This window comes from Rhinopithecus roxellana, chromosome 13 (assembly GCF_007565055.1).
Source record: "Rhinopithecus roxellana isolate Shanxi Qingling chromosome 13, ASM756505v1, whole genome shotgun sequence".
Lineage (NCBI taxonomy): Eukaryota > Metazoa > Chordata > Mammalia > Primates > Cercopithecidae > Rhinopithecus > Rhinopithecus roxellana.
Genome location: NC_044561.1, coordinates 34686563 through 34704999, shown reverse-complemented (window position 1 = coordinate 34704999; position 18437 = coordinate 34686563). Strand labels below are relative to the sequence as shown.

General features: G+C 39.8%; 1 protein-coding gene across 6 annotated transcripts in view; it reads right to left on the bottom strand.

The window, feature by feature from the left end:
* APP (amyloid beta precursor protein) overlaps positions 1-18437 on the bottom strand; it is a 286842-nt gene that overhangs the window by 118347 nt on the left and 150058 nt on the right. For all 6 annotated transcript variants that reach the window (XM_010383436.2, XM_010383438.2, XM_010383440.2 and 3 more), the window contains exon 6: positions 18030-18232. In XM_010383436.2, coding sequence (XP_010381738.1) covers positions 18030-18232 — 203 coding nt within the window. The remainder of the gene's footprint in view (positions 1-18029; positions 18233-18437) is intronic.

Sequence of the window (18437 nt, the reverse complement as noted above, 5' to 3'; positions counted from 1 at the left end):
CCTGCAAAGGACATGAATTCATCCTTTTTTATGGCTGCATAGTATTCCATGGTGTATATGTGCCACAGTTTCTTAATCCAGTCTATCATTGATGGACATTTGGTTTGGTGTCAAGTCTTCGCTACTGAAAAGATTTTAAAAAGCACACATTAAAAAAATAATTTAGGAAGCCGGGCATGGTGGCTCACGCCTGTAATTCCAGCACTTTGGGAGGTCGAGGTGGGTGGATCACCTGAGGTCAGGAGTTCAAGATCAACGTGTCCAACATGGTGAAACCCTGTCTCTACTAAAAATACAAAAATTAGCTGGGCGTGGTGGCGTGCACATGTAATCTCAGCTACTCGGGAGGCCGAGGCACTGGAATCACTTGAACCCAGGAAGCATAGGTTGCAGTGAGCCAAAATAGCGCCACTGCACTCCACCGTAGGCGACAGAGTGAGACTCAGTCTCAAAAAAAGAAAAACACAAATAATAATATAGGAATATTGATTTTTCAGTTTGCCTAAGAATTCTAACCTTGTCTCTTTCCTTGACTCACAGATTGGAGGATTTGGAAATATCAGGTTGAGAAAATTTCCTTTACATCCCTCTCTAGCAATGGGGTATTAGTAAGAGATCTAACCAATCAAGATGCTCACTAACTAGAAGAGTTTTAGAGCACTGAGACCTGAAACACATCTTCAATAAGCCGCATCTAGTTTCATGGAGGACAAAAATATCTCGAGAGAGTTCAAATGCTTATGTTTACATTTTCTATTTTTCTCAACAGCATAATTTCTTCCTTCCTAATCTACAGAAACTTCTAAAAACATCAGCAAAAAGCCTGTTTCACATTAATTACTATTATCACTCAGTGGAAATATATGTATCAGTCACTAAATGTAGAGGATGCAAAATTAGACCTTATATAACTAAACCCAAATAGGATTCCTGTGAAAATTAAAACCGTATCTTCAAAATGTATACTATATATAATTATTATGTCAATTATAGATAAAGTCGAAAAGAAAAACAAATTTAAGGAAAAACAAAAACCTCTTCATCTGCCTTATCTTTATTCTCTTCTCAAAATGTAAAATACTGAGAAAACTAACATTTTGAAATCATTTTTGAAATCAAACTTATTTTTTTATTTCCAATCTACCTTTCTGTTCAAAGTAAATATCAGATAATAACGGAGAAAATTTGTTCAGAAAAATAAAAGCAAGAATATTTCTTAAAGAGAAATGTTAGATAGAAACATAGGCAAAGACTTATACGGATATCTAAGGAACCATAATCCTTTATTCATGTTGAATTTCTTAAACTTTCAAGATCACAAATAGCTTTTCTGATACTCACTTAGCTGAATTCTACTGGCAAGGAAGCATTATGCCTTCTTTTATAACAACTCTACTCATTCTTCAAGACAAAATGGCATTTAATACACTGAAATGCCGGTGTATACGAAACACAAAGTAAAGTTATATGCTCCTAATCAAACTTCATGCATTTTATCTTTGTAAGGTAGGCCCTTGCTGAGATTTGTGCTGGTGTCAACACTACATTCCATTTTCTAAAAATCAATATAATACAAAATAACACAGAACTAAGCCAGAGCTTCCTGGATTATATAAAATGATTATGAAATTCACTGTTTAAAAAATAATGCTCAATCACAAAAAGTTAGTTCTGAATAGGTATTTCAAATTGGACTGAAATTGTAGACAACCAAGGTTAGAAAGCTAATTTTACATGTTTTAAGAAATTTAGAATGAACACAGTTGTGAAACTGGCAACCAGTATGGGGAGAAAATCTCCACTTTTCAAATGTACGATAATTACAATGCCTTCTTATGAAGCTAAGTTAACACATTAGCAAATAATTTGCTTTTTTTTTTTTTTTTTTTTTTGAGACTGAGTTTCGCACTTGTTGCCCAGGTTGGAGTGCAATGGCGCGATCTCGGCTCACTGCAACCTCTGGCCCTCAGGTTCAAACGATTCTCCTGCCTCAGCCTCCCGAGTAGCTGGGATTACAGGCATGCACCACCACACCTGGCTAATTTTGTATTTTTAGAAGAGACGGGGTGTCTCCATGGTGGTCATGCTGGTCTTGAACTCCTGACCTCAGGTGATCCACCTGCCTCAGCCTCCCAAAGTTCTGGAATTACAGGTGTCAGTCACCGCTCCCGGCCTAAATAAGTTGCTTTTAATAAAGCAGTAAAGATATATTTTAGAATAAAGTAAAGCTGGTTATTATTATTTCGTTTTGAATCATTGAATTTCAAGTATTCTCAGCCTACTGGAATGTATGTGAAATAAAACTATTATTACATGTAATGTATACATTTTAAATTTACAAATTTTGGGAAAGCAGCCACAATCAAACTAGAGTTATTCAGAAAGAGCTAGGAACTATATTTTCTGAAGTTTTTTTAAAAAGGCAACATTTTATAGCATTATTTTCTCCATATTCTACAAGAATATCTACTTAAACTTTGCATAATAAAAATATTTCTCCTTTCTGAGAGAAATTCCATATCTTGAACTCTTTTTCTCCAATTTTAAGTAGAGTAAAAAGGGCAAATGTAAGGCAAATATAATTTATTTATGTAATAAGTTACTTCCTTAATGTAACAGTGGAATAAAATGAAAACAAGGACATAAGTATTAAAATCCACTAAGTATACAGAACTTCAATATTTCAAATAAACTTTATAATTTATAAATATAATTTATATATTATATACAATATACAATTCACATATTTATATGAATGTTTATATAATTAACACATATATCTGTCTAATCACTTAATCCATTAACAATGAAAAAGGCTGAGCTCAATGTAGTTTATAACAACTTTACTTTTTTAGCCTAAGTTACTGCTGCAATTCTAAATATTACTATACAGTGACATTTAATGAGCCTAAGTTATTAAAATCAAACGTGTATTTTGTTGAAAAATAAGTAGACAATATTTGCACTTGATTCTATTGAAAAAATTTTAAAAGTCAACACACCAGAAAACTGGTTATTTTTTAAGAACATGTTTTTCCCAATTCTGGAACCATGTACTTTTAATAGAAAAGAACATTTATCGTGTTCTTGTACATAGTAGCAAGCAGTCATCAAAAAACATGTTTAGAAAATTACTCTAATAAGGCCATAAATTATCAAATATTTATGACCTAGTAATCATATTTTACTAAATAGAAGCATGTGAAATTAGGCAAGCAAGCTTGAACTGAAGTCTTCTGACAAATCTCACTTAAGCTCCAAATATGGATTGAAATACAAACAAAGATGATGCAAACAGCTGTGCATGTTAATGAAAGCACTGCTTCAGTACAAGATGATGGGTGCTAATTTGTCACGGAAGTCTCTAGAAGATATCTGCAGTTGGCTAGCCTTTTTACTGAATTGCATTAATTCTCTAAGGCTAGCCAATACATCTGTCATTCCAATTATACCTGACCCAATTCTCATCTCTCCATGATGAAAGATTGTTTATAAAGTGCCACCTGAAGGAGGGAGATTTACTTGTAAAGTATTTAGACTAATCAGGACTCCTGTGACAGTTTTAAGGAACATTCACAAAAGGGTACCACTATGGTTTTCCCTCAATCTTTGTTTCCTGTTTGTTATGGGAATAAACTTGCTCTTCACTGAGCTGCGTGGTTAGTGTGCAACACACTACTAATAAGAAGCTCAAAACTCGGGATATCATGTCCTGTATTGGAAAATAAGGGGGAAGTTCTTTTTCTTGCTGAATAAGAGACAGGAGTATGCTGGGAAACTGGCATTGTCTAGAAAAACAAATAGAACACTCTTGAGTTATTGTGTATGCCAATTGCCATGGTATAAATACTCCCACCATTGGTATTTCAAGCTACTAATGGCTATGGCTTACAAAATTCCTCTATACTATAATAACTAGCTTTTACAGGATAGCAGGAATTGACTATGCTACCATGTTAATGACAGGAAATAGGGGCACAAGTGAAAACATGCAGGGAGCCTGTAAGAGTTTTTCAATCTCCTTGGTCTTGAGTTGTGAATTTAAGGAAAGAAAAGCTCAGTAGGTAGATGTCTCAGGATTCACTCACACTTGTTGGTATCTGTAATATACCAAGAACAATAACACCAAAGGTAAGAATGGTTTTCCTTTTCAGTTTCTTATTTCCTGTCTCAATGCCGCAAATCTGCACCATATGGAAGGCAGGAGACACTACTAGAGTCTACTACTCAAAATAGATCTGTGCACCAGCAGAGTCAACACCACCTGGGGCTCAGGCCCCCATGCAGACTCACAACGATTGTTTTCCAAGGGCATCGGGTAACTCAAATGGATATCTCAGTTTGAGAAGCAGCATGATCGACCTTATCTTTTAAATGCAATAGATACGTCAAAATGTGAGACACGCCGGGCGCGGTGGCTCAAGCCTGTAATCCCAGCACTTTGGGAGGCCGAGATGGGCGGATCACAAGGTCAGGAGATCGAGACCATCCTGGCTAAGACGGTGAAACCCCGTCTCTACTAAAAATACAAAAACTAGCTGGGCGAGGTGGCGGGCGCCTGTAGTCCCAGCTACTTGGGAGGCTGAGGCAGGAGAATGGCATAAACCCGGGAGACGGAGCTTGCAGTGAGCTGAGATCCGGCCACTGCACTCCAGCCTGGGCGACAGAGCGAGACTCCGTCTCAAAAAAAAAAAAAAAAAAAAAAAAAAAAAAAAAAAAAAAAAAGTGAGACACAAGATTTAAACATTTTCCAAAAGAACCACTGGGGAAGAATTAGTAAAAGTTGCATAGGTTTTGGCTTATTAAAAGAAGTACACATATATTTGGTAAAATACAGATACAACATAAATTAGTAGTCTTAAGATTCAAATATACATCTCAACAACTTAATTTAAACAGATTGAACAGATTATCTATACAAATTTATTTTACTCTGAAGTCCTGTCCTATCTCAAGCAATATTAAAACAGCTTCAATACCTCTGCCTTAGATCCAGTACCAAGATCATAATTCTCTTACTCATATTAAGACTATGAAAATACCAGACTTCTCAGAAAGCTGAATCCAAGTGGTATCATTCCTATAATATCTCAGAACATCAGAAATATCAAAGTTTTTTATTTTTACTTATAAAAATAATGAAGAAAGCCAAGATCAATTCAAGGGCTTAGAATATATTTCTTTTTTTTTTTTTTGAGACGAGTCTCGTTCTGTCACCCAGGCTGGAGTGCAATGGAGCAAACTCGCCTCACTGCAACCTCCGCCTCCCGGGTTCAAGCGATTCTCCTGCTTCAGCCTCCCGAGTAGCTGGGACTACAGGTGTGTGCCACCATGCCAGGTTGGCCAGGCTGGTCTTGAACTTCTGACCTCAGGTGATCCACCCGCCTCGGCCTCCAAAAGTGCTGGGATTACAGCATGAGCCACCGTGCCCGGCCAGAACATACTTCCTTATACCACTTCTCTGTAAAGAAACAAATAAGATGGTATTTCTGTTCCGGTTTAAAAAAAAAAAAAAAAAAGGCTAGGAGCGGTGGTTCACGAGGTCAGAAGACCGAGACCATCCTGGCTTACATAGTGAAATCCTGTCTCTATCGAAAATACAAAAAATTAGCCGTGCGTGGTGGCAGGCGCCTGTAGTCCCAACTACTCGGGAGGCTGAGGCAGGAGAATGGCATGAACCCGGGAGGTGGAGCTTGCAGTGAGCCGAGATAGCGCCACTGCATTCCAGCCTGGGCGACAGAGAGAGACTCTGTCTCAAAAAACCAGAAAAATAAAAACCAAAAAAAAAAAAAAAAAAAAAAAAAAAAAAAAAAAAAAAAAAAAAAAAACCAAATGAAGAAAAAAAAAGAAAAAAAGAACGCCTCTAGATGTAGGTCATGTGTTAGAAGCATGGTCCTGCTGTTTTATGACCTTCTCTGAGGAAGACTGAGTATGTCCACCTCTCCATGTTAACTGGCTTCTTGTCACAATCCCTAGCAGGCAAAGAACCCACAGACTCCAGCTGGGAACAGCAGTGTCCCTGCTTACAGCACAGATGCTAATCACCATTTGCTATTTTGTAACAGTGGACAAGGGGAGAGTGAATTCCTTTTGAACCAAAAAAAAAAAAAAAAAAAAGAAAAAAAAAAAACTAGGAAGGCGGTTTACCTCCATATCTCACTGTCTACATGGTAAATATGCATACGCAATGTTTCAAGTCAACATTTTATGTTGTTTTCTGTGTCTAAATAAAGCTACTAGACTACATTACACATTTTATCAAATACTTGTTTTTACCTTACTAAATGTGTATTTATCATATTTGCTTTGGCATATTTTTGTTTATTTTACTTGTTCTTGTACAATAAAAAATGTTCACTGGTTATCTACAATGTGCAAAGCAGTGATATAGAAGTTAGAGCTGACATTAAAATGAGACCAGCCAGGCTTGGTGGCTCATGCCTGTAATCCCAGCACTTTGGGAGTCCGAGATGGATGGATCGCTTGAGGTCAGGAGTTCAAGATCAGCCTGGCCAACATGGTGAAACCCCGTCTCTACTAAAACTATTAAAAAAAAATTAGCCGGGCGCGGTGGCTCAAGCCTGTAATCCCAGCACTTTGGGAGGCCGAGACGGGTGGATCACGAGGTCAGGAGATCGAGACCATCCTGGCTAACATGGTGAAACCCCGTCTCTACTAAAAATACAAAAAACTAGCCGGGCGCGGTGGCGGGCGCCTGTAGTCCCAGCTACTCCGGAGGCTGAGGCAGGAGAATGGCGTAAACCCGGGAGGCGGAGCTTGCAGTGAGCTGAGATCCGGCCACTGCACTCCAGCCTGGGCGAGTGAGCAAGACTCCGTCTCAAAAAAAAAAAAAAAAAAAAAAAATTAGCTGGGTGCAGTTGGCAGGTGCCTGTAATCCCAGCTACTCCAGAGGCTGAGGCAGGAGAATCGCTTGAACCTGGGCGGCAGAGGTTGCTGTGAGCCAAGACTGTGTCATTGCACTCCAGTCTGGGTGACAGAGTGAGACTCCACATCAAAAAAAAAAAAAAAAAAAAAACACAAAACAACAACAACAACAAAAACACACAAAACTTAGCTGGTCTCAGTGAGACACGCCTATATAATCCCAGCTACTGGGGGACAGAGGCAGGAGAATCGCTTGAACCCTGGAGGCAGAGATTGCAGTGGGCTGAGTTCATGTCACTGCACTCCAGCCTGGGCCACAGAGCGAGACTCCGTCTGTGGGGAGGGAGGGGGAGATGAGACATAGTATTGCACGGGTATTTCTCCGTTCACTTTTTAATCTTTATTTATTTATTTTTGAGACAGCATCTCACTCTGTCTGCCCAGGCTGGAGTGTAGTGGCATGATCTTGGCTCACTGCAACCTCCACCTCCCAGGTTCAAGTGATTTTTTTTGCCTCAGCCTCCCGAGTAGCTGGGATTATAGGCACCCACCGTCATGCCCAGCTAATTTTTATATTTTTAGTAGAGACGGGGTTTCACCATGTTGGCCAGGTTGGTCTCAAACTCCTGACCTCAAGTGATCCGCCTACCTCAGCCTCCCAAAGTGCTGGGGTTACAGGCGTGAGCCACCGCGCCCGGCCTTCTGTTCACATATTTAAAGCTGCTCATCACTGCAGATCTCAACACCATAGCCCAGTGTTTTGCAACCAGAGAGAGTCTATCCCCTACTCCCTTCCAGGGGACATTTTTGATTGTCACAACTTGGGGGTGCTACTGGCATTGAGTAGAGGCTAGTGATGCAGCTAAACGTCCTACAATGCACAGAACAATCATCTGCAATAATTATCTGGCCCAAAATATCAATGGTACTAAGATCCAGAAACCCTGCCATAGCCCAAGCAAACACCAGAAGGATTCGTGATGCGTTTTAGTAATTTTGCCCATCAATACTACTGGGCAGCAGTCACCAGCACTTCAGAAATCCTGGGTAACAAATGCTAGTAAATTTCCAGAACAGATGCAATCATAGGAATTGGCAAGCAAGACCTTTCTTTGCTCGTATCATGAAACATCAAGAACCTAAAGTCACGTGCAAGCAATATAAAATTGCCATCCATATTCTGTGATACATGCACATTCTGTCTAGAAATTATACCCAGTAAGAACATATATAAATTTAAGAAAGAGGCAACCGTACCCTCACAGTTAAAACACCTGAATAGTTTCACCATTATTATCAACTAAATATAGCGTAACTTTAACGTTTCTTCTGCCTTAACCTTTTTTTCTTTTTTGACAGGGTCTCATTGTCACCCAAGCTGGAGTGTGGTGGTGTGATCACAGCTCACTGCAGGCTTGACCTCACCTGGGCTCCTGCGATTCTCCCACCTCAGCCTCCCAAGTAGCTGGGACTATAAGTCTGTGACACCACAGCCAGCACAACAATTTTTTTTTTTGGTCTCCCTATGGTGTCCAGGCTGCTCGCAAACCCCTGGGCTCAAGCGATCATCCTGCCTCAGCTTCCCAAAGTGCTGGGATAACAGGTATGAGATATCATGCCTGGCCTTTAAACATTTCTTTTACACTGTAAAAGTCTCTTGATGTTTACAATTTGGGCTGCTGTCTTGAAAACTAAGGGGTTCCCTTGAGCATCATTTTTATATGAGATTCATTCATTCTTGCTTCCCCTTGACTTTTTACTCTTCTACTAACAGAATCACAAAAAGTCAGGCATATTGGAAGAGATAGTTGGAAACCAAAGATGAATTTTCAGGAGGGCAAAATGGTTCAAGGCTAAGAGAAGCAGATGGTTAGGCTGTAATCCACTCTGCTTTTGGAAACTCATTTTTCTACAAGGGAACTAAAGACTTCCATTCAAATCCACAGCTTTGTTACCTGCTCAAGGAATCTGACTCTACTTAATCAGACGTACGGCTTAGCTAAAAACCTGTGCCCGATTGGGTGTGGTGGCTCACGCCTGTAACCTGAGCACTTTGGGAAGCCAAGGCAGGTGAAATCACCTGAGGTCAGGAGTTCCAGATCAGTCTGGCCAACATGGTGAAACCCGTCTCTACCAAAAATACAAAAATTAGCCAGGTGTGGTCGCATGCACCTGTAGTCCCAGCTACTTGGGAGGCTGAGGCAGGAGAATTGAGAACTGCTTGAACCCGGGAGACAGAGGTTGCAGTGAGCCAAGATCGTGACACTGCACCCCAGCCTTGGTGACTGAGTGAGACTCCACGTCAACCAAAGCAAACCAAACCAAACCAAACCGAAAAAAAGGTGTACCCAGCTGGGTGCAGCGGCTCACGTCTGTAATGCCAGCACTTTAGGAGGCCAAGGCGGGTGGATCACCTGAGGTCAGGAGTTCAGGACCAGCGTGGCCAACATGGTGAAAACCTGTCTCTACTGAAAATACAAAAGTTAGCCAGGCATGGTGGTGCGTGCCTGTAATCCCAGCTACTCAGCAAGCTGAGACAGGAGACTCGCTGGAACCCAGGAGGCAGACGCTGCAGTGAGCTGAGATCGTGCCATTGCACCCCAGCCTGGGCGACAAGTAAAAACTCCATCTCCAAAACAAAACAAAACAAAACAAAACAAAACAAAACAAAACAAGTGTGCCCGTGAAAATGTATGCATGTTTAAATGAACCTGAACCTGAGTTGCTGGATTTCTTCTTTTAGGTTCGGTTTTTTTTTTCCTCTTAATTGCAAATTCTTGAGTTGAGTACAGTTGTTGCGCCTGAGGCATCTGCACATTTTTTTTTAAGTAACTGATTGGGGAAAAACATAAGAAAGACTATTATTCTTTAAAAATCTAGTTTCTGGCCTTTAATTAAATTGGACTACAATTTTATTTTTAATAAATCTAGATATAATTGTATTAAAATACCTTCCACTGATTACTTCTGTTATTCTATTTTTTTTTTTTTAATTGGTAAAGCCAGGTTCTCACTATGTTGCCCAGGCTGGTGTCAAATGTGTATCTTTGTGAATATACTAAACCACTGAATTCTCTCTCACACACTTCTATATGGCTCTATTCCCTAGTCTCATCACACTTTAAGCAACCTGATTATCTGAGTGGGCTTTCTAGATTGAGACCATTAAACTACATGGAAAGATGCTTGTCAATGTCCTGCTTCACTCTGTCTCTATCAAAGTGTGTATCAAACACCTCGGAATCAATGGCTGCCATGACATGGGGCACAAAATAACAGGCTGTTACCTGTCACATTTATGGTCAGTGCTGACACTGGTTCTCTTGACATCATTAGCAAGCATGGTACAGCCTGGGCCAGGAGTAGAAGTGCATCCTCTCCATCTTCAAAATACAAAGGTAAAGGTCTGATGCTTGCTCTAAAATGAGGAGCCATTACCCTTTTGCCCTGCTCCCAAATACTCCCTGGAACTTTAATTTCATTTTTGTACAGCATGCTGCTACTGAGGCCTCCAACTGAAGTATGTGAGTTCATGTTCGGGTTCACAGCAAGTCAAGCTCACAGTTTACCCGAAACTTTGTAGAGAGTTAAATGTGAATCATAAGTAAAAATCCCATTAGTGAATTATAGGATACCTTGTAAGTGTCATGTCCATTACAAACAGGTAACAACAGAGGCGTGAGAATTAAGCTAAGCTTTGTTTCTTCTCCCCTGGAGATCAATACAAGTCACTATGATTTACTTCAAGTATGTATTGCATTCATTCTATTTGGTGCTCTATCACCCAGTAAATCCCTATTCTTCCTTTATAATTACTGATATGCCAACTTCTCTGCAATGTGGTAGGTGAAAACTTTTGTTCCAGGCTGAGCACTTTCTCTTCTCCATGCTGCCAAAATTCCATCCTAGGCAGGCCTGAGAGACTCATCCCTATCCAGATATGGCTAGAAGCAACCTGAGCAAGCCACTTTGTTCCCATCTCTGTGCCCCCAGCAACCAATGCCATGTCTGGTACCTAGAAGTGCCTTGTGGATATTGTTGAAATGTATAGCAGTAAATTAAACGATACTTCTCCCAGATTAATGGTCACCAGAAGGAGAAGGAAAATAATTTAATTCTGCCAAGGTCAATCACTTAGCCTAATACAAGCAATACTGAGATCAAACCTTTTAGATTTTATCATCACATGAGATGGTTCAAGAGTCATCTGTATCAGTGCCTCTATCTGTCCACTTAATAGAAGAACTCCCACAAGGTTTAAAATACCTGCAAGAAATAAAACTCTACCTTGAAATGTGGTGGCATCTAATACTATCTTATTCAATTTTCAGCTGGATTTAAAATTTAACTGCAGATATTTCAATATATAGTACATATTCACAAAAAAAATTTTAAGCAAGAAATTGTTTCTTTTAATCATAACATAATGTTCTCTATAAATATCAGTTTTATTATACCAATAGATATGGATAGGTCGCATTTATGCCTTTTATAATTAAGTCAACCTGTTGGTTTACCTTTAACATTCCTGATTAGTAGTAAACATTAGTTTGCTAATGTTTCAAATGCAATGGAGGATCGGAATGATGATTATAACAATAACTAAGAGAGCAACTAAGGTTAATTGAGCAGTTACTGTATACCAGGAACTATGCAAAGTGTTTCCTATAAATTAATTAATTTAGTCCTCACAAAATAGTTAAATATTGGATAGGTCTTATTAATCCCTATTTTACAAAGAGAAGCAATGAGGATTCAAGGTTATTTGATTTATACAAATTTACACAGTTAGTAGCTTGTAGAGCAAAGATTTGAATCTGGACAGCTTGAGCTGTAAATGAAACTGAACACTTACTGGGCACGATGCTAAGTGTTTACCATAGGTTACCTAAAGTCATTCTCACAAGAAACATGCAAGATAACATTACCATCTATACTACACACATAAAAAACAGGTTACTTAACTCGCCCAAGGTCATAAAAATTCTCTCAAACACTATACTAGTCTGTCTCTAACCAAAAACAAAAAACAAACAAAAACAAACCCTACCTCAAAAGAAATTAATTTGATACGGCATATGTGAAATAGAAAGAACTTCGCAGTCACCATCTTATGGTGAGAATCAGGGGTTAGCAAATGCTTACTGAAAAGGCCAGATAGTAAATGTTTTCAGTTCTGCAGGCAACACAATCTCTTTTGCAACCCTCAGCGCTACTTCCAAAGCATGAAAACATCCACAGACAATACGTAAACAAATGGGATTGACTGTGTCCTAATACAATTTTTGTGTAGAAAACAGGAATCAGGCTATTTTTGGCCCCAATCTGCTGACCTTTGATCATTACTCCTATTTGTGGGCCCCTGATCACTCTTTTTTTTTTTTTTTTTTGAGACGGAGTTTCATTCTTGTCACCAGGCTGGAGTGCAGTGGCATGATCTCAGCTCACTGCAATCTCCGCTTACCGGGTCCAAATGATTCTCCTGCCTTGGCCTCCTGAGTAGCTGGGATTACAGGCATGCGCCACCATGCCTAGCTAATTTTTTTGTAGTTTTAGTGGAGATGGGGTTTCACCATGTTGGCCAAGCTGGTCTCTAACTCCTGACCTCAGGTGATCTGCCCACCTCAGCTTTCCAAAGCGCTGGGATTATAGGCATGAGCCACAGCACCAGCCTAATCACTTTAAGTAAAAATTCTAAAAGTTCAGAAATGCACAGTGTAAAACAATAGATGAATATATGCCTATATCAAAGGAATATGCATTTCAAGGGAACACAGGTTGAAATGAATTTGTGTGTATTTATAAAGAAAACAAAAAGTGTAATTTTGACATGAGTGTAGCAGAAATATCCTGGCCTATCCGGGTCCAAATTCTGATTTCATCACTTAACCAGTTACGTGACCCAGGGCAACTTATTTTATTTTTTCCTTTTCTTGAGACAGAGTCTTGCTCTGTCACCCAGGCTGGAGTGCAGTGGCATGATCTCGACTCACTGCAAACCCTGCCTCCCAGTTTCAAGTGATTCTCCCGCCTCAGCCTGCCAAGTAGCTAGGATTACAGGTGCGTGCCAACATGTACAGCTAATTTTTTGTATTTTTAGTAGAGATGGGGTTTCACCATGTTAGCCAGGATGGTCTCAATCTCCTGAACTCGTGATCCACCCGCCTCTGCCTCCCAAAGTGCTGGGATTACAGGTGTGAGCCACCCACACCTGGCCTGGGGCAATTAAAAACTTTTTTTTCTTGGCCTTAGAGATCTTGGCTTTAAATGGGGAAGTAAAATTTCCACCACACAGCATAGTCACAAGGTTTAAAGACAGAATCACTGCTTTGAAGCACAGGGGGCCTGTTGTCTTGGCTACTTGGGAGGCTGACGCTTGAACCCAGGAGTTTGAATCCAGCCTAGGCAACATAGCAAGACGCCGTGTCAAAAAAAAAAAAAAAAAAAAGAAAGGGCAAGAGGAATGGTGAGTCTGAAAATCTGTATCTGCAACAAAGGGTTCCAAAATCTGCCAGTCTCCCGGGAGGTAAAATGCTATCTGCTCTGCCCCCATGATGCCTTTCACACTAGCAAAGAGCCTAGCCATCAGCAGGAGTACAATGAATATTTGCTGAATAAGTGAACATAAGGAAAAAATGACTAGTTCCTCTGGACAGGCACAATTGGCTAGATTAAATAAAAGACTGTGTCATTTATTACAATACCCATATTCAATCAGAGTTTAGAATTTATGGCTCAATCAAGACTACCCTGGTAACTTGGGTTTCTGAAGTACAATCCTTCTCAAAGAACAAAAAATTAGGATCAAGTGTCTAAATATACCACTGTTTTACTCAAATCAGTAATGGCTTATTCCACTAGACCAATAACCAACAATATCCAAGTTTTTTTTTTTTTTAACAACCAAAGATGACAATGAACCCCCAAACTGGACAGATTTTGCAATCGTGTGCTCACTTTTATTTTATTTTTATTTTTTTGAGACAGGCTCCCACTCTGTTGCCCAGGCTGGAGTGCAGCGGATATGCTGACTTTTAAACAATACTTTTATTCTACTGGAATCAGTAACAGAGAACAGACATCTTCTCATTTGGGTATCATCGATTCTAACACAAAATGGCAGAGAAGTTTATGACTATGCTGAAAATGTCTTATTTTTCTTCCCTCCATTTCTTTCAAATTGTAATGGGTTTGAAACTACTGAGTTTTTTATGAAGCACATGAAGGACTGGTATCAGCAGCAATATGTTGGTAATGATGAAATAATTTTCTTATAAAGGATGGCTGTAAATCACATTTTCTTCTGGGTACTGAAACACTAACACTGAAAACAAGATTGTAAGCCTCCCTGCAGTATCTCATATTTGCAAGTCACTTCTCATTTTTAGGTTGAACACAGAAGCAAGCTACTAATAATTAGAGTTTTACGAAACGAGTCATCACCTATGGCGTCGCCATTGCTCTCAATTAGGGAAGAATCACAAATCACCTTTTGTAACAATGAGGAGGAGGAAAAGGACTCTTTGCAGCTGATTCCTTTAATGTTACCCTCTAAAAACATCTACTTCTTTATTGGAATTAGCTACAAGTACAAAAAACTATCTCACATGGGCACAACAGACCATAACATGTTTCTGTTAGTCCAACTTTCCCAGGAAGACTTGCCTCAATTAGAGCCTTCGTTCAGGAGTTTGAGGTGGAATGAATGGACTTGCATTAAAGATTCCTCTATTTCTGGGGCATTAACAGTTGGTACCTCTCAATGATCAGGTACCTTGCTTTCAGAAGGTTGCTTTTATTGCTCTTCTCGCCAACAACATTATTAACTTGTTATTTTTTAAGGTTCATTTCTTTTTTGCCTTTAGCCTGGAGTGTTTTGTTTATGAAATTATTTTAACTGCCTTCGTCTTTCTACAGGAAATAACACAATGTCCCTCTATGTTTCGTCTTAATATCAAATAATGCTACCTGTACAACTCAAGCAAAAACAACTGGACTAATGCAGACGATAATGAGACCACTTTACCTCAAGAGAATTGTCTTGTTCTAGAACATAGGCCTAAGTTTATGTGGCATCCTCTCATTGTACTGCATAACTGATGTCACTCCTTGTTCACCTGTTACCTCAACAGTAGTAACAATGAAACAAAATCTCTTTATTGTCTACTGGAAAAACCTGCAGTGCACAGTAGGTTCTGAATTAATATTTATTTGTTAATTAATCACCTGCAGTTAATGCCCATCCTTGCCAGCCTGGCACTGAAGGTCTCTATATTTTGGTCCCAACCTAAAAAACATCTGCTCTAGCTTAAATTGGACCAATCCTGTCTCCCGAATATGCCTTTCCATGGCGCCACATTTGTTTTGCTATTCCTGACGACTCTACAGCAAAATCCATTGGTAGACACACTACCCACCCACACTTTTGGCTCTAGTTCAAATGCCAGGCTCTCCATGGAACCTTTTCTGATCAATCCAGAAGTTCCCTCTTACTCTTGGAAGTAGGTTCTGTGTTCATATTTCTTACAACACAGATGGCTTTGTATTTCTTTTGACTTCTATTTCCTATGAGATTTTAACATCCACCAGGGTCAGCTGGCCTATGTGTGCTCATCCATTCCAAGCAGCCTAGCGAAATGGCTTGTGCCAAGCAAGTGCTCCAAATCTAATATTCAGTAAATGGACGCTAACTGTTATATATAACAGCTAGCTTCATGGAGATCACAAGGACTTCAGTCCCACTGCAGGATACTAGCTGCTGGAATTTGTATTCACACTTCATTTAGGTTTCAAGAAGAGAAGCCCTGAAAAGCTGTCCCTCCCTGCTACAGGCATCAGGCTAACAAGTTCATTTGACCAGATCTGCCACAGTTGGCCCTAACAGGTGTATGAAAAACATCCTGAGAAAGGATGTTTGAGTGTTTGAAAAACGGTGGTTCAAACAACATGTGCATTTACTAGCACATTTACTTATGTGCTAACATGAGTGAGAAACTGTCTGCCATTAAGTAGAGAATGGTGAAGTTAAACAATCCATCTTGCATTCTATGTTCCTTTTTTTAAAGAACATGTAAAACTTTCAATAAATTTTAAGCTAACCCTGTTTAATTCAGAATAGTCTCAATTTTAAAAGCTACAAGTTAAAGAAATGCAGAACCTCAAAAATACTGTGTTAACTGAAAGAAGTCGGACACAAAAGACCATATATTATATGATCCCACTTATAATAATGGTTCAAAAAAGGGCAAATCTATAGAGACAGAAAGTAGATTCGTTGTTGCTTGGGGCTAGAGGTGAGTAGAGGGCTTCACTGGGAATGAGTATGTGTGATCTTACTGGAGTAATGAAAATGCTCTAAGATTAGATTATGGTGATAGTTGCACAGCTTGGCAAATTTCCTAAAGCCACTGAATTATATACTTAAAAACAAATAAATCTTTTTTTTTTTTTTTTTTTTGAGATGGAGTCTCAAAGTCTCCAGTCGCCGGGGCTGGAGTGCAGTGGCCGGATCTCAGCTCACTGCAAGCTCCGCCTCCCGGGTTCACGCCATTCTCCTGCCTCAGCCTCCCAAGTAGCTGGGACTACAGGCGCCCGCCACCTCGCCCGGCTAGTTTTTTGTATTTTTTAGTAGAGACGGGGTTTCACAGTGTTAGCCAGGATGGTCTCGATCTCCTGACCTCGTGATCCGCCCGTCTCGGCCTCCCAAAGTGCTGGGATTACAGGCTTGAGCCACCGCGCCTGGCCCAAAAACAAATAAATCTTATATGTAAATTACACCCTAATAAGGTTGTAAAAAATGTAACAAAGGGAAGAAAATACTACAGTGACAACTATGAATATAGTTGAGGGAGACAAAGTAGCCCATGTTAAACTCCAATAGAACAATAAATCTGAAATCATTAAACTTTAGTAAAAAGTGAGAGAAAGCCACTTTTTGTAAATGCCGCAACATTTGTGGGTGAGCTTTGCAAGCATTTGCAATACATTAAATTTCAGTAAGTACATATTCAATCTAGCTCTAGAAGCATCTTTTACTATCTGCCAAGTAAATGGCAGATACAAAAGGCAGAACTCTTTAAGGAACAAATGCATACTCTTTAAGGAACTCAGTCCAACAGTTTACTTGTTTCTGTAACATTTGGTCATTTAATATCAACTGAATGTGTGTTTTTATTTCATGGAGACAAGTAAGGACTTTTAGTTCTTTTAGTTCACAATATTTGCAACACAAACAGTAATTCAATAGACAAAGTCTAAGACATCAATATTATATTTACCTCTTGAAGAAAGCACTGTCATACTCCCCAAGAAAACAATGTAATCTCCACACAAATCACCTCAGTTAAATTTCATAGCATAAAATAATGTGATAATCCTTTTTTTTTTTTTGAGACAGAATCTTGCTGTCACCCAGGCTGGAGTGCAGTGGCACGATCTCAGCTCACTGCAACCCCCACCTCCTGGGTTCAAGCGATTCTCCTGTCTCAGCCTCCCAAGTAGCTGGGATTACAAGTGCCCGCCACCACGCCTGGCTGATTTTTGTATTTTTAGTAGAGATGGGGTTTCACCATGTTGTCCAGGCTGGTCTCAACCTCCTGGTCTCAGGTTATCCGCCTGCCTCAGCCTCCCAAAGTCCTGGGATTACAGGTCTGAGGCACTGTGCTCGGCCCAAATCTCCTTCTTCAATGAAATATAATCACAACTACTCACTCGACTAAGATTTATCAAAACTACAAGCCAGGCACTCTGTGCAATACTGAGTAAAATCAAGTCCATATCCTCAAGGAACTCATAGTCTAGGTGGTAACAGACAGTATCATGTAACAAACACAAACCAAGGAATCACCGAACTCAGTGTTTGTCAAATTAGATGACTACCTGGTTGGGTGGAGTCTAGCAGAATCACTTGGGATTTGCCAAGTAGCACATACAAGGTACAAAACAAACTGTATAATCAAGATTTCACATTATTTGAAATTGTTTGCTTGGTAAACCAAAAAAAATTCAACAAGCATAAGAAGCCTTTTGAAAAAAAAAACGTTTTTGATGGGGGAAGGCAGTGTTGCTCGGGTGGCTCTTTCAAACTCTGGTATTGCACTTTCTTTACCTTGGGGATGGGGGAATCCAAGCAAACAGTGGATTACCTCGAACCACCTCTTCCACAGACTCCGTGGTGGTGGTGGTGGTGGTGGCGATGCTGGTGGTTCTCTCTGTGGCTTCTTCGTAGGGTTCCTCAGCCTCTTCCTCTACCTCATCACCATCCTCATCGTCCTCGTCATCATCGGCTTCTTCTTCTTCCACCTCAGCCACTTCTTCCTCCTCTGCTACTTCTACTACTTTGTCTTCACTGTGAGGGCAAACACAAATTACAGAAAAAAGTCAATTAAACAAATTTCAGGGAAGGAAAAGAAAATCATCCATATGGAAGTTTGGCAATTTGAGAAGAAACACACCCAGAACTTAAAGCCAGCAGGTCTAAGTATAAATCCCAGCTCAGTGGGTCTGCAAACATTTTTATCCTTGGGCACAGTTCTTAGTTTCTGCAGCTGCTA